Raw genomic sequence first — 16,596 nt, forward strand, 5'->3', positions numbered from 1 at the left:
CGAGCCGAGATGATGAGAGCGAAGATGGTCTTCTCAAGTTTAGAATATCGGGTCTCGGCATCCCTGAGAACCCGGCTGGTGTAATAGACCGGCTTTTGGAGCTTGTCCTCTTCCCGGACGAGAACTGAGCTCACTGCGGCTGGGGAGACGGCCAGATATAAGTAAAGGACCTCGCCTTTCCGGGGCTTGGTGAGGAACCGCATGAGTAAATGGCGGGTTGAAACCACGGCTCGAAGGGTGTTTAACCCTGGGCGCCCAAGGATGGCGTTGTAGACCGAGGGCAGACGGACCACCAAGAAGTCCATCCTCACAGTGCTCTCCCGGGGGGCGAGGCCAACTGTGACAAGGAAGCTAGCCTCACCTTCAACCGAGACCGCATCTCCGGTAAACCCGACTAGCGGGGCATTGATTCTCCGGAGATGTCTTCCTGTCAACCCCATTTTTTTGGTAGGCATGGTAGTACAAAATGTTGGCTGAACTTCCATTGTCAACTAGGACACGCTTTACATCAAACCTATTTACAATCATGGAGATGACCACAGCGTCATCGTGAGGGGTCTCGACCCCTTCTAAGTCCTCGTCCGAGAACGAGATGACTTCATCAGTACGTGGGCGCTTCGGGGGTGTTCCCTGGGCGGCCGTTCCTGCCGAGGCCCGCCCGATCATGTTGATGGTGCCGGCGATGGACCTGTTGTCGCCTGGATTTTCGGTTGGTGCGACATTCTCCGCCGGCCTTCTTTCCTCAGGTCGATTCCTCACGAACCGGTTGAGTACTCCCCGTCGGATGAGCGCTTCTATCTCGTCCCGGAGTTGGAAGCAGTCCTCCGTGTCGTGCCCACGGTCTCGGTGGAAGCGGCAATACTTCCTGGTATTTCGGGGAAATCCCGTGTCTCGCATAGGAGGCGGGGGTCGGAAGAAGTCCCGACCCTCAATTTCCATCAGGATCTCGGCCCGGGGCGCATTGACGGGTGTATAGTTCTCGTACCTCGCCTGGTACGTCCGGGGCCGTGGTTGAGACCTCGGACGAGGAGGTGTCCTCTGCTGAGGTCGCCCCTGCTGACGGGGCGGACTCCTCAGTCTGGGGAGATTTTTCTCTCTGCGGGGAGACCGGCTCCTTTGTCGGCCGCGCTCCTCGCGGCGCTTCTTCTGCTTCTTAGAGGCGGGCTCGATTGCTCCCCGCCTGGAGGCGACTGCCTCCTCGGCCTTGGCATACTTCCGGGCTCGGGCCAGCATTTCGGTGAAGTCGGCCGGGAAGCTCTTCTCGATGGAGAAGAGGAATCGGTAGGAGCGAACCCCAGTTTTCAGAGCCGACATGGCTATCGACTGGTCTAGCTCGCGGACCTCCCATGTGGCGGCGGTAAAGCGGTCCAGGTACTCTTTGAGGGACTCCCCCTCCTTCTGCTTGATGTCCAGGAGGGAGTCTGATGTCCGTCGCTGGCGCCGGCTGGCAGCAAAGTTGGTGGCGAACTGCCTGCCGAGCTGCTCAAAGGAGGACACCGTGTTCGGCTTCAGTCCAGAAAACCAAAGCCGAGCGGTCCCTCGGAGGGTCGCTGGAAAGGCTTTGCAGAGTATGGCCTCCGAGGACCCTTGTAGGGCCATGAGGGCCCGATAACTCTCCAAGTGGTCGAGGGGGTCGGTGATTCCGCTGTAGGGCTCCACCTGAGGCATTTTGAATCTCACGGGAACCGGCTCGTCCTCGATCTGGCGGGAGAAGGGGGACTTGGCAGTGAACTCAAAGTCCCCTTCCTGTCTTGCCTTCTTGCCGTGGAGTGCCGCAATCTGGCGCTCCAGATGCTCAACTTTTCGGTCGAGCTCCCCCACCCGTGGGATTGTCGTTGTGGTTTGCGCCGGCCCTTGGCGGTCCGGGGCTGACTCCGCCTCGGAAAGTTGGGGTCTCCGATCGAAACCTTCTCTCGGTAACTCCCTACGGGGAGTAGCCCGTTCTCCGTTGTTGGCTCTGGAGGAGCCATGCAGATTTTGACTGGGGAGAACCGGGCCGTTGGGGAGACACTCCGGCGGGGCCTGGGCCTGCGGGGGAAGCGCCGATGAAGCTTCCACGCGCCGTAGGCCCTGCACGGCGGCGGCCAGGGCCTGGACTTGCTGTACCAGGGCATTGAACTGTTCCAGCTGGACCTGAGGACCTGGGTCAGCTGGAGTTGGGAAATTCTGGACGGAGTGTCCAGGACTTTGCGGGGGACGCCGGGAGACGTTAGAGGCTCCCTTACTTCTCAACTTCATGACTGCTACTCGGGCCCTTCCTCTAGCGCCAACTGTTGCTGGAAATTGGACCCGGGGGCAATCTTCGGTCGAGGAGAGGGAGCGGGAGGTGGTTACTCACGGCGGGGCGGTGGTTCGTCGACGGGCGGCGTCCTCCGTCTGGGGCGATCGGCGAGAAGGAGCGGCTGATTCCCGCGGCTGGGCGACGATCCGACAGTGGGCGGCGTCCTCCGTCTGGGTGCCTGCACACGAGCCGGTGGCCGGGTCTCCCGGCGCCGGCCCTCCGACGCTCAAGTCAGGGAGGGGGCAAATCGTGTAGAGTAGAGGTAAACGGTGCGTGTCCTCAGTATCGATTTTCCAACCCCCTTTTATAGACCGGGGGTCGGTTTACCTGCGATGTAACGGGGCGAAGCCGTAGTACGGCTCGGCATGTCGTTCAGGTCGGCGCTTGGTCAGGCGAATAATTGCACTGATGTCGGCGATGAGGGCGTTGTACAACCCGAACTAGCACGCTACCAGGCGAATTTATTGCATCAGTGTCGGAGGTATGGCCGAGATCAGAGACTTATCACAGTTGACTAGACTCTGCTGGGCTTATTTGCCGTGGAGAGCTGGGAGTCCGTAGATGACAGGAGTCACGTGCATTAATTGTTGAGTGAGCCGGAGATCCACATTTATTGTGGAGTAAGCCGGAGATCCGCATTTATTGTGGAGTAAGCCGGAGATCCGCATTCATTGTGGAGTGAGCCGGAGATCCATATTTATTGTGGAGTAAGCTGGAGATCCATATTTATTGTGGAGTGTGCCGGAGGATCACAGCGGTCATGCGCAATAAATGCCGGAGGGGCGTCATAGTACGGTCTCTGGCCGGACCTCGGAGACGTATAGCCGTAGTAGGTGGCTGACAAAAGTAGGCCTCGGGCATTGGGGTTTCTCTTAGGTCGGAGGTTCCGAGTTCGGGTGCCGACTTCGGCCTTCCAGGGTCGACGATTGTGCGGCTTCTTTGGAGCATTCGTGTCATTTGGGGGAAAAACCTTATTCCCCCAACAATATATATATATATATATATATATATATATATATATATATATATATATATATATATATAATTACTCTTTAAGCTTTTAAATAGAATAAACTAAGGTTTTTTTTTAAGAAAATAACAAATATTTTACATTTTTTTTAAAAGTAGGTGCTCATTCAAATATAATTTTTTTTTTCAGATGTTTTATATTCAGATATTAGTTTTTCAAAAAAATATTTCAGCAAAGATTTTTTTTTTTTTTCTGGTGGGATAAAGCAAATGAACCATTTTTAAGATGCGCAGCACCCTGTGAGACGCTTGATGTGATTTTAGCCAAAGGTGGTCCCAGGATGATGCCATCTGTTCCTGTCGCATTGCGCTCCCAGTAGCCCAGCATGCCGGGGAACACCTGATCTCGTTCGCCTTCTGATTCCCCCGCCCCACAGACAAAGCCGTGTACGTCTCACCAAGTGGGCGGACAGGACGGGGCATAACCGTCTTTTTCCCGCCAGACTTCCCGACCCGATACTGACCCCTGGGAAACGCCTTTCTCAAAAAGCAGCACCGAAGAAGAATCCAAGAACTCCGACGGCACCTGCAAACGAAAAACCCTAGCCCAGGTTTGGCTCTTTCCCTTCTTAATTCTTTCCTTAATTTGTTTATAATTCGTTGTTATCGAAATTATCGTAGATTAACTGTCAATGCTTATTTTCCCTCCGTTTTTTTTTTCTGCTGTTGCTTTCTGTTGAGATCAACGGGGATTCCATATTTCCATTCTCTTGTTATGAGCTTGTCTAGCTTTAGGGATCGGGGGTCGAGTTTGGATTCTAGGTCGATCGATGAATTTGGTGTCGGCACCGAATCTGAATTGCATGTATTAGCAGCTGCGCATGTTTGGTGGGGATTTTGATCTCTTTGGTGTTTATGGTTTTGATTTGGGGTGGCTCGATGTTGCTGGTCTTGGGAGTTTTCGGAAATCGGAACTGCAAGGATTTATGTTATTGATTGTTTTGCTAGGATGGTTGATAAATGTTAGGAGTGATCCTGGTAATCTATGAGTAAATATTCTTATAGTATTGCTTTCTGTTAAGAGAAAAGATATTTAATTTCTTTTTCTTCGATTGGTGCAACCAGATTTGCATTTGCGATCTTTATACCGAGCTACTTCTTGATAAACAATCAGAATTTATGGCGGTATTAAGACAGCGTGGCACCAAAAAGAAAAAAGGCAATAAGATGTAATTATTTTATGTTTAGGAAAGGAAAAGGCATCCTTGAACCTTATTGATTCCTCCAGATGCATTTGATTTGTGCCAATCAGTTATGGCGAACATAGAGAAGAAAACATGTTTTGCCTTTAAATAGAAACAGTGGAGGAGAGATGAGGAAAGACATAAAGGATTGAAGCAGACTGAGACAAAGAAAGAAGAGGGGGGCTAATATAGAGCCAATATACGAGGGCTACTAAGCCATTCTAAAGCAAAGATATCTACTCCTAGTGACTCTGGAAGTGACTTAGTCCATTATTTGACCAATTTAGTAACTTCTGACATGTGCAATCTTCAAATATGACATTTTAAAGATGATAAGATCTTGATTTCCACTTTGAATGAATTAACGAAAACTATGTACTATAATTTAACGTAGTTCTTGATGATCTATTTCTCTTTCAATATCTTGATATCATTTTCATTCTAATGAATATCTGGAGAAACACTGATGAGAGCCTAAATTGAAATTCTGAAAAATCTAATAATCTTCTAGTTTGCATCATTTCACTTTCGTGCTATCAAATGAAAGTTGGGCAGCTGATCCATCTTTAAAAAAACTAGATGATCATGATTTTAAATGCTCATTTCATTGAATTTTACAGCAGGATGGAATCTCCAAATAAAGGTTATCATAATGGATATGAAAACCAAATTAGGAATTTTAGTAGTCTTTTTGGAGAAGGCATGACATGCGCACTCCAGCTGAACTGCTTAAGACTTCAACACACCCGCATGGTATATGGATTCTAATGCACCAGGCAATAAGCATACGTGAATTTTCAGTGCTTATTCTACAAGATGAACCATCGAAATCAGTTGTCGAAGGGATCATAACAACAACATGGCTATTGAAGGACAACAAAATGCGTCAATATTAATCTGAGGCCATTTTAGTCATGATATTTCATACAGTATTCTGTCTAATCAGATAGGATCTCTACAGAATGTTTGTTTCTGATTTCAGTGATATGATAAAAGTTAGTTTCAATTTTTCATAAAATATGGGCCCATTACTGCTTCAGAAGGTATTGAATCAGAACACTCTTGGATCCCAATTTGGCAATTTGCAATTTGACAAAAAAAATCAACTTCATGCAAGGTCCGCCGAAACGGTACCGAGACCCGGTTCAAATTTTTCGATGATTTTAATTAATTGGTAATCAATCAAATTTGAGTGTTTCAAGTTTAATTAATTGGTAATCAATCTTTTTCAATCTTTTCAATGATTTTAAGTTTAATTTGATTTTTTTTTTCTTTTCTGATGTTTCTATGATTCCGATTTAACCTAAATGATGCATCTTGTTATTTTAAAGTGATACAAAATATAAAATAATTAGTGAGATATTGCATACTATAAGAAGCAACATGAAATATCCTAAAATCAACTAGTGAGATGAAAAGTATAAAAAATACAATTAATTACATATATTTAAAGTACAACATTCATTCCGATATTTAAAATCTCGTCAAGTGGCGATGCCTCTCATAGATATCTAGATCATTTTCATAATCAGAAGGCACATCAGCCCACCCCTTTAATCAAGCAGTGTTGTAGTCTTGTATGTTCATCCCATAAGTAACACGCTCTGGGTTATAAGCACTCTCGAATCTCTCGCTGAAGCTCTGGCTCTAAGAGGTGCCCTCTGGCTGATAAAACGGCTGTAAAGGGGCCATCCGAATAAACTAGTAACAAAATTCGACTCGTATGATGCTCCCCGGATCTTAATTTTATAACGATGAAGATATTTTTTTACCTCAGAAAATACATTTGATTTATCTAATGCATAATACTATTTTTTCATATTTTTTATTCATATATATATTTTTAATAATTTTTAAATTTTAAAATATGTTTAAATATCATAAATTCTGAAAAATATATTTTTATTTCAGAAAATACTTCTGAAATATGTATTAAGTATTACTATTTTTCATAATTTTTGGTGTTAATTATATATTTTTAATCATTTTTTAGATTAAAAAATAATTTTTAAATATAAATATTTGAAAAAATTAATTTCAGCTCAGATGAATGTAGAACCCAATAATGGATGCTACATATATTTTTTAAACCTGTGGGCATGCATCAAAGGTTACCTATTTTTCACTTTTTTCTAAATTTAGGCCTAGGCCACTATGTGGATGATCGCCTCAAAACTTAAATAAATGGATATCAAATTTTTCTGAAGAGTAGCTTGCATACCCCTAAATAAGATTCTAATTTTATATTTTTTTTGAATTATTATTATTATTATTATTATTATTATTATTTTTATTTTTTAATCTAAAAATACATTTTTAATTTTTAAAAATTATATATAATTTAGAAATTAAAAATTTTTATGTCATTGTGTAGATCATGTATAGATCTACAACATATCATAAAATCAAGCTAAAATTGAAAATTTTGGCATGATCTTCTCCTATTTTGCAAATTTCGAGCTAAAAGAAATAGAAAAAATGAGATAGGAGTGATGAAGCATACCTTATTTATTTCTTCAATCGTGCTGAATCGGTGTGATTTTTGCCATGGTGGAAAGAGGGAGAGCTGGAGAGGTTTAGAAAGAGAGCAAGGATGTTGGGAAGGCCGGTTCCCAACAACCTTTTGTCACAAAACAAAGAGGGGGGGGGGGCAGTTCCAAATGGTTCCGGCCGATTCATGACCGGAACTGGTTTGCACCGAGCTCGAACGGAACCGGCCGGTTCGGGGCCGGTTCTAGCTAGTTCAGTCTGGTTCTAGCCGTTTTTGGCCGGTTCGGGACCGGTCCCGATTTTAATAGCCAAACCTTCCCGGTCTACCGGGTGGGCTCGGTACAGACCGATTCGGCCCGGTTCGGCCCGGTTCGGCCAACCTTGACTTCATGAATTCTGGTATCTACACATACAAATTTAGTTTAACATATTTATTTCATCAATGCTTGTTGACTTTTTGATCTAGTTGATTTGACATTACTTGTCTTGATAACATCAACAGTTTATGCTGCTTTTGGTACTGTACTTTTGTGTTGTCTTAACTAATAATTGGTCCCTCACCTGACAGAAAATTAAATAGTGTCTTTGCATTCAAATGTAATGGTTAATCTTAAAGTTCCTTTTTTTCTTCGGTATTGTCACTTGAAAGTTCACAGACTAAATTTGTCATCCCAATAACCATTGTTTGATTTTTTTGGTTACATATGATAAATTGATATTTGCAAATAGAGGGAAGTGTGAAAACTGATTTGTGCCTGTTAGATACTCTTCCTGCAGTTGTAAGCAACGCAATACACTTTTAGATGCTCGATTTTACGTTCAAATTTAGACACCCCTATGCAAAAGTGAGTTGGCTTAATGGATGATGTTTATGGAAAAATAGAGGTTTTCCCGGAGTACTTCCAGGCCAGAAAAGCATCTGATGACTGTCTACAGACAAGGAATCCAAGGACTGATCATTCATTGAGGTTTAAGTTATATCTGGGATAACATGAGCATATTTTAAATTTATTCACCTTTAATGATGTTATAGCATCTGTTTCTAGTACAGATCTTGTAGCCACTCGCCGGCTGTAAAAAGAGTGATGGGAGCTGCATCTTTGCTGAACTTTTTTTCTCTACCACGTCTTCATTGGTCATCTGGCAGTGATGATGATGATAAGGTTACCTGAGTGCACAGCTTACATATATACATGCATGCTCGGATGCATACATGCATATATTTCTACTTGTTGCTAATTATTTTATGTCATCTTATTGAGATGGTGGTTTTCATTTTACAGATTGTGCTGACTAAAGCTGAAGTAGAATCACTTCAATCTGAAATTGCAGATGCGGAAGAAAGAGAAGCTCATCTGAAAGCTCAGTAAGATATACTACGTGTTTGTATTTGTATTTGAGAAAAATCTATGTTCAGTGACTTTGTTGGGTATTCTGCTTTGCATATTCTGGATCTTTATCTTCACGTATGGGTCCTTATGGTAATTTTCTGAAATTCAGTTTTGGAAGTGATTTTTTGAGATGGAAAGACCAGGTTTGCTGTTCTCTTAGAAATATTCATGCAAGACTTCTGAGATTTAAATCTGAGACTAAATTTTTCTCTAACTTTAGGTTTTTTAGCATCTTATGGTAGTTAAACTGGACAGGTAACATAGCCTCAGTGTTGTGTTAGTCTTACTTTTAAACATAGATATAATTGGTGTGCATCTGTTATTTTATCTTCATTCACAACTCTACTGTTACACAATGCATGACATCAATTACCAACTACGAAAAGCTACATTCATAGAAAAGAGATCGTGATTGTATGTTTGAATGACTTGATTCCTCTCTTTTTCTTTCTTTCTTTCTTTTTTTGGTTATGGGGATTATTCAACATTCAAATTAGATGTTTTGAATATAGATTCTAAACTTGAAGAGTTGAAGGTTCTTTGCTGCTTGTGGCTATTCTTTTAACCTGATTGAATCCATCCTCTCCTTCCACTTTGCATTCTCTTCCTTCCCTAACAAGGACCTCCATAGTGTTAATTTGCCATGTATTGGGTTAGGGCCTGGCTATCCCAGGTCATCTTGATTCTTCCCATGTTGCCTGTGATTCCTCATCCCCTTGCAGCACCATCGCTCTTCTACCACTTCTGTATATTATTGACTGGAACCGTATCTCTACCATCTCTCCCTCTTTGCTCTTCAAGCCACTTCCTTTTATGAGGCGTCATCTTTTTTGTAATCACTGTAGTGCCTAAATCACCTTACTCCCTGCATCATGACTTCTTTCGAACCTAATATCCTGTTTTTGAAAGTTTATCTGCTCATTCTCTTGACATTTGTATTATGTCCAGGTTGGAACATCTTGATGAAGTTTTGAGGTCTGCACGACATTCTGGGTATCTCTATATTCGAACTGTACTGTCCACTTAACCTCAGATTGGTTATCTTATATCCCTTTCATATTTTCTGTAACTGCATATGCATTCCTCTGATGTGTGGTAAACTGGTACTACTTATTTGTCTTCCACCTACTTACATAGAGATGGACACAACTTCCTGGAGAACCACCTATTATAGATGATGCAGAAGTTGATGATTGGCTTTCACGCTTTGTTGTTCTTCAAGGGTCATGCATCTTCTATTATCTCAAATCTACAGGTATGATCCTTCTCCTAGTCAAAAATATGTTAATTCTTCTCCAACTCATGCACGTAAGACAGGCATGTTTGAAGATCTTGAGCTACTATAAAGATGTTGAGCGTAGAAAGCATATTAAAAAACTAGTTACCTTGTAGGAGTTCAGATGACTCATCAGCATAGAAAGCATACTAAAAAAAATATAGTTACCTTGTAGAAGTTCAGTTGATTCATATATTACTGAAATTGTCTACAACCATTTTTTATCTGGAAAATTTTGCTGGCAAGGAGAGAACAGTTGAAAGCTCTGGTATGAAACCATGTTGCTTCTATGTTGTGTGCACAGCATTTTGAATGAGGAAATGTACAATGTGGCACACAACCTATAATATTTGAACTGAAGACTTGTGATGACAATAGTTTTTCGATTGATGGTATTAGGAATCAATATTGTTGCATTGTCATTGTTCTGGTGGATTGGGGTTATCTTTAGGTTACTGAAATGCAAGTTTCCAATCAGATAGGACAGTAGGGATCTGTGTGTTGTGTAGTGGTTTTAGCCTTGCAATTGACAATATCCATGGTCTTCCAGGGAAAAAAAAACAATATATGCATTAATTATTTCCAGACGCAGCTCATTGGCTGGTGCTTTTAAATTTTTTTTTGTGCAGATTTGAGCCCTCAAGACTCCACACTATTATCTGATGTTGTTGAAGTTGGGTCATTGCCAAGCTTCATACAAGAAGATGAGCAAAAAAGATATTCATTTTACATTTTGACTTGTCATGGATTGCGATTTGAATGCTCAAGTGCTTCCAAAATACAGGTATATCCTATTTTTTAGGCTATTAGTTGACAACTGTTATTTTTCAACATCCAAATTTTCTTTCGTTAGCTGTAAAAGGTTTCTGTATTTTTCATTGATGAGGCATAAGCCTTATATTCCCATATCCAGAAGTAACTGAAATGACTATAAAAATGTAAAGGCTGTGCATTTGTGTTTTTGGACTTGGTAATGTTTGGTCAGGGTAACATACCCCTTGCAACAATTAAGCACAAGTTTTAGTGGTTTCTGTCAAATAACATGTATTATGATGCTAGATATGTAAATTAAATCCATGCATAATGTCACATATATTTCTGTCTATTATAAAAGGTGCTGATTTATTTCTCTCCGTTTTTTTCATGACTCATTCACTGGGTTAAGTCGCCCCCATAACAACAGTGATAGGTATTTATAAGAGTAGGTTTCTTTCCCCATTCCTATTCAAGCCTAGTTTTGGGCGAAGCCAAGTATGGGCCTATTTCTATTGGCTTGATAATGTTGAATCAAGCTAAAATCAATTCAAGCATGTCTCAAGTTTAATTAAAGTTTAAAATGTTTCTAACCATTTAAATAATGCACCAGTCAACGCCTTAATCATCAGAATTCAGGAAACAAATGTGAAATATGCAATCAAATGTATCATTACTCCCCAAAATATAATACTAACCGAGCCATCACTTAAAGTTTTTATGTGGTATCAGTCAATGAAGCATTTAGTATCACCCAGTTTTGAGCCTTACTTTAGCTGGGCCTGATCAAGCCTGAGAATCAAGTTTAAGCTCAGGTCAATTAACTTTGAGCTGAACCTGATTGAGCTTATTCTTGAGCTGAGCTGAAGCCAAACTGAAGCTGCTCAGATCAATTGACCACTCTATTGTTGTTGTCACCTTTTGGCATTTATTTGATCTCCTCGGTTGATATTCGTTCTATCCTTTTATCCTGTTACTGGGATAATTGTTAATGGAGTTAAAAAAAAAAGTAAATTGAAAAATGCAACCATCCTCTCCATGTCAATATCAGAAAATCTATTATTTGTGAGTTTATGTAGAACCTCTTAGTTTTAAAATTCATCTGAAATTTAACATACCAATAGAGACACGTTGTTTCTTGTATTGAATTGTATTCTCGTTTCTTCCCCTTCATCAATAACCTAGCTATTATGGCCATTTTTCTTTTTTTGGAAAGAATAACTTTTCTTGCATGTTATCAATCATCAAATTGGTAAGCCTTAATTTTGATGACTGGCTTACATCACCATTTGATTGCAATGTTCGAGTGAAAAATCAATATGAATCTACTCTGAACATCTTAGCATTCAATATTTAAGAAATTTCTCTTTTGGCTTGTTTAAGGTGCTAGGACACCTCAGAAGATTTGCAGCCATCATTTATTCTCTTGGACCGGGTACCTTAATATACAGATTGGTAGTAATATAAATGTTGTATAGACTGAACTGTCCTTTGCTACTTCCACCTTGTAATTCTGTAAGTATTCTCTGTTTTCAGGTGGATTCATGGTTGGCAGCGTTAAGAGCTGACTGCAAGTTTGAATCTGACGCGACATCCCAGGACTCTGTCAAATCATAGCTGGTGCATATGATGTTGTGATCATTGTAAATAACTTAGTGAGAGCTTGGATTTAACTGCGGGTTTTATATTGTTGTGCAATAATGGTGTTTGTACAACTGAGATTAGCAATATTTTTTTTAGAAACATGACTAAGCATAGCAATGTAATGGTCCAGATGTGTAAGCACATCCTTTTCTAACCAGCTATGTGAGATATGATTTACCAATAGTGTTTTTGGAGAAAGGGTGTTCAAGTGCTCTGATTTATCAATAGTTATTTGTACAAACCAATGCATATCCTTCAAGTCCTCTGATTGGTGTCTTTGCATTCATTCATTTATACCAATCTTTATAATCTTTACATTCTAAGATTTGTATGGTGGAACTATGGAATGATGGAAAATAACCACAACTAGGAGTTGGCATTTGTTCACATGGCTGATGAAGGTTTGGAATTTCTCTACTTTTTGCTTGTTAATAATTGGTTCCTTTTTAGCAGGGATTAAGAATTAGCCTGTGTTCTGTATACAGCTTTGTCAGGCTAGACTTGGGTATCCTTTATTGATTAGACGAAAGCAAGAGGAACCTTCATTCACTTCCAGTTGATGATTGTTGCTCCATAAGGAGAAACCGGCATGAGACTGCTTGCGAAGTACCAATCCCTGTCCAGCCTCACAGAGCGCCAAAATGATGTCGAAATTGGTGAATTGAGGGATAGAAATGAGGGGGGAAAAACAAAAGAGTAGATAAACTGTGGTGATCAATTCTTTGCCAACAACCATTTTAAGAATTTTAGATAAATTCTTTTCTGCTTCACAATTTTCATGCATGCGAGGTGCAAGCTTTGTGCTTCTATATGTTGACCCAAAGATCTTTCGGTAACTGCCCATATATTTATTCGTGCACTGGTTTGATAGTTGGATTGCATCTCTGAAGGAAAAGTCTTTCAAACTCTTCTGCTGGTTTCTAATGTAGCTCGTTTTTGCATCATGATATCATCCACTTCCAAGGGAAGCTCTGAGTTTACTTAGTCGCCGGCATCAGCATCGAGACCGGACGACCCATATTTTCCGGGAAGGCAAATCTGATGTAGATGCTCGGAGTTTACTTAGTTGCCAACATGAGCATCGACTCCGGGTGACCAATATTTTTCATGAAGGCAACTCTGATGCAGATTATCCGGCAAGCATCGCAATTTCTCTTCCACATTCAATTACTTTGGTTTTCTTCCTTCCCTCCTGCTCTGCATGTGCTTAACTCTGATGCAGATTATTCGGCAAGCTTCTTTCTGCTATTAGCAAGAAATAAGAAAAGACTTTATACCCGCAATCAAATTTAGTAATGGTGATAAAAACTAAAAATTTAAATTATTGGATATGATCTAGAAGGTCTAAAGTATCTATTCATGTAAAATCATATATTTTGTGAACCCCTGTCCTATATATCAAGTCGCCTCTAAATCAATATCCTATATCATCCCATTACACCAATATATTTGGGATGGCTTAATGCTAATATAGGCTAGATATTTCTAAAATATGTGATTCTTCATATATAAAATATTTTAAGCTATCCAATGGTTTATATTTTTGTTTTTCAATCACCAATGTTGATTTTGACGGTGGGTGCGAAGTCTTTCTACACCCTACCGCACCTTTTCAAAAATATAGATTGTTCTACAGGTAGTAATTGTTCTAGTAGATTGGAACCATTTTTGGCAACTAAGGTACAAATGGGACTAAGATTCGCCGTTCCGGTACTGGATCCTATCCCGATGCCGCACTAACACAATATCGATATGGTACGGTATCGAATTTTTTTGGCGTACCGAGTATGGGTATACCATCCATACCGGGTATCGGTACCGAACCGGTACATACGGTACACTCTGTACCGTCCAGTTCAGGTTAGTACGGCGTAGCAAGAATGAAATTCACACAATGTTAATAGAAAAATCTAGACCGTTCATGAAGGAAGTCAGCATAGTTGGGTGCCCAAAATTCGAAAGATAAATATAAATCATATTTCAAAATTGTGGACGTTTTTTTACTGATGAAGTGATGTGGTATGGTTTTCTTTGCAATTTATTAGATCAGGGCTGCAAGGAGAATGGCTTAAAAGCACATCATTTTTTATATGCCTCCGATCAGGAGAAACCTTATGATGAAATCCTGAAATTTTATGCCCGGGATGGGATGCATCCCTTGATGTCATCTTTCGGACATCGGATGTAAAAAGGATTTCAGATACCCGCTTAATTTCCCCAACAATCCAATCCTCTCCACTTGCAGCGACAAATTTTCCATTCCTTTAGAACTTTTTTAGGCATCCATGCAGCTTATTGTCACCGTTAAAACGACTAGGCTAACTTACACCAGCAAGTGAGGTGCCTATCGCTATGAACCGGAAGTAACGGTATGATTTTCAAGGAAGTCTACGATGATAACACTAAATATTAGACACATCATTAGCCAGATGCAATTGCAAAGTTTACTTTGAAGTTTTACAAGAATGTCATTTTTCTGGGAAAAAGGAAGTTCCGCAGGAGAAATATAACGAGAATATATACAGTAAAAGATATACAACAAAGTGCTAGATTTATTCTTCTAAAAGCATGACTTTCTTCGGACGATAGTTGCCAAAAGATCTTTGACAACAGGAGCAATATGTGGCTTTCCTTTCGTAATTGCTGCATCTTTCAAAGTGATTTATTTCTCTTGAGAACCATCATCTTTCTATTTTCTCTTGATCAATCTTGATTAGGGGTGCAAAAAAGTTGGGTCAGATTGGGTCACGAGTAACTCCGACCCAACTAGGTTTCTAACAGATTAGGGGTGCAAAATCGAGTTGAGCCGATTTGGATTCACGGCTACAATTTTTGATCTAACAGATCATTCGGATCGATTTTATGTATAACCCGGATCTAACTTAAAAAAATTCGGATCTGATTCGGATCTCGGTTGGGTGCGAATTTTGGCAAAAAGAAAAATGTTGAATTTGCTATCTAGCCAATATGAATCCAATAACTATATTATTGATTAGAAAATGGTATTCCATGATACTCAATCGCTCTAGCATCTGAGACAGTAATATAATAAATATTGTACGAAAATCACATGCTGGGACAGTACATATAGTGTTTATAGTGGCTACTGTAGGAAATAGGAAGATCGTTGAAAGATCAGCATTTTGATCGGAATCAACAGTCCAGGACCCTTCTTATGCACAAGGTCAAGCAGTGCCTTTTTCCTAGAAACCAATGAATGAGGCCCAGACTTGCTAAAAAAAAGCTGTAGTCGTATTCATATGAGTATTTTAAAAGAAGCCGTTGGTCAGTTTGATTCCCCAGGCAATGATCTCAGAACCCAGGTAAGATGACCAATAGCCATATAAAAATAAACAAAAGAAAAATACTAAACAAAGGATTGGAGCTCTCTTTAAATTCTGAAGCACCACCCAACATCGCATCTCAGACCATCACTGCCAACACGAACAGAGAGTTTTTGTCTTCTTAAAGCATTTGGAAAGCTATCAAATAAGATCCATGGATTCTAAGAAGCCCAACATGATCACAGAGATAGTTAGGCTTCGGCAGATGCTAAAGAAGTGAAAGAAGCTTGCAGTTGCACCAAAGAGCAACAGCAAGAGCATCAAGTTCCTGAAGAGGACCCTCTCCTTCTCCGACACTTCATCGGCACTCCCCAAGCTATCATCTCACTGTATGTGCTGGAGAGGAAATAGGTTTGGGTCACCAAGCCTTCACAATTCTGCTCAAAGAAGTAAAGAGGAGTTTGGGTTCCAGCAGTTCTGCTATTGTTCCTCTAAGGCCGGCATTGCTCAGACCCATCACTCACCGAAACCAATGTGCAGGTGAATAAAGAGAAACTATGGTCGGATTAGGGCGAGTCGTAGTATTGAAAATTCAAAATTATCCAAATTTCAAATGGGTCAATCGAATTGGGTCTGAATTCAATACTCGGGTCTGACTCAAAAAATAAAACGAGACTAATTTTAGGACCCGATCCGACCCGACCCCACAGGTCCTCTAACATGGGTCGGGTAGAGTCACAGCCTTAATCTTGATGGTAGTGTTCTGGAGAGAGATGAACTAGGTTGAAGTGACAGTGGTGCTTTTGTATCTGCCGAATTGGGACGATCAGGTCGATTGAGGGCAGCAGCACACCAATAGGTAGATTGCTATTCTTGTACTGTTTGGGTAAAGGGCAGGAGCGCTCTTTCTCTCTCACCAGTACTTACTATAAGGGGTGGGGCGGAACCGGTTCAAACCAAATATCCAACGGCCGCTTTCCTTAATGGCTACATGCTTTCGAGTGAACTGAACTCTTGGACTGGCTGAAAGGGAAAAGGGAAACTGTACAAGGCATTTTTCACTCGTTTACTGCCGACGATTGAGTTGAGAGCGGTATGGAAGGATCTCAATTATACTATACATATATTATAGGCTTCATAGATTCATTTAGAGAATGACTCTAATGGTTATTAGATGGCTTTCTGACGCAATTTATTCGGAGCATAAGCATCATCCAATTGCTGGAGACTATTGTAATTATTATAATCTTTTGAGATTTTGTAT

At 40.9% G+C, this 16,596-nt stretch overlaps 1 protein-coding gene and 1 pseudogene across 11 annotated transcripts; both read left to right on the plus strand.

Moving 5' to 3' along the window:
• The first annotated feature begins 3,718 nt into the window (after window positions 1-3,718).
• LOC103714194 (uncharacterized) lies at window positions 3,719-12,246 on the plus strand. 11 transcript variants are annotated; one of them, XM_088706741.2, is made up of 10 exons: window positions 3,757-3,861; window positions 7,747-7,763; window positions 7,868-7,952; window positions 8,031-8,147; window positions 8,268-8,350; window positions 9,324-9,387; window positions 9,513-9,630; window positions 10,281-10,435; window positions 11,788-11,839; window positions 11,941-12,246. In XM_088706741.2, exons 4-10 carry the CDS (start codon window positions 8,070-8,072, stop codon window positions 11,970-11,972), a joined length of 582 nt encoding a protein of 193 aa, XP_088562867.2. In that variant the 5' UTR covers window positions 3,757-3,861; window positions 7,747-7,763; window positions 7,868-7,952; window positions 8,031-8,069; the 3' UTR covers window positions 11,973-12,246. The 11 variants fall into 11 exon arrangements, with proteins under 11 accessions (XP_017700016.3, XP_017700010.3, XP_088562848.2 ...); XM_088706726.2 differs by having other exon boundaries at window positions 3,758-3,861; window positions 8,036-8,147; XM_017844521.5 differs by having other exon boundaries at window positions 3,724-3,861; window positions 7,762-7,952; window positions 8,036-8,147.
• Window positions 12,247-15,014: 2,768 nt separating this feature from the next.
• On the plus strand, window positions 15,015-16,288 carry LOC148715399 (uncharacterized; annotated as a pseudogene).
• The last annotated feature ends 308 nt before the right edge of the window (window positions 16,289-16,596 follow it).

The sequence above is a fragment of the Phoenix dactylifera genome, chromosome 1 (genome assembly GCF_051530095.1).
Source record: "Phoenix dactylifera cultivar Ajwa chromosome 1, Ajwa_hap1_PhDact_Kaust_v1.1, whole genome shotgun sequence".
Taxonomy (NCBI): domain Eukaryota; kingdom Viridiplantae; phylum Streptophyta; class Magnoliopsida; order Arecales; family Arecaceae; genus Phoenix; species Phoenix dactylifera.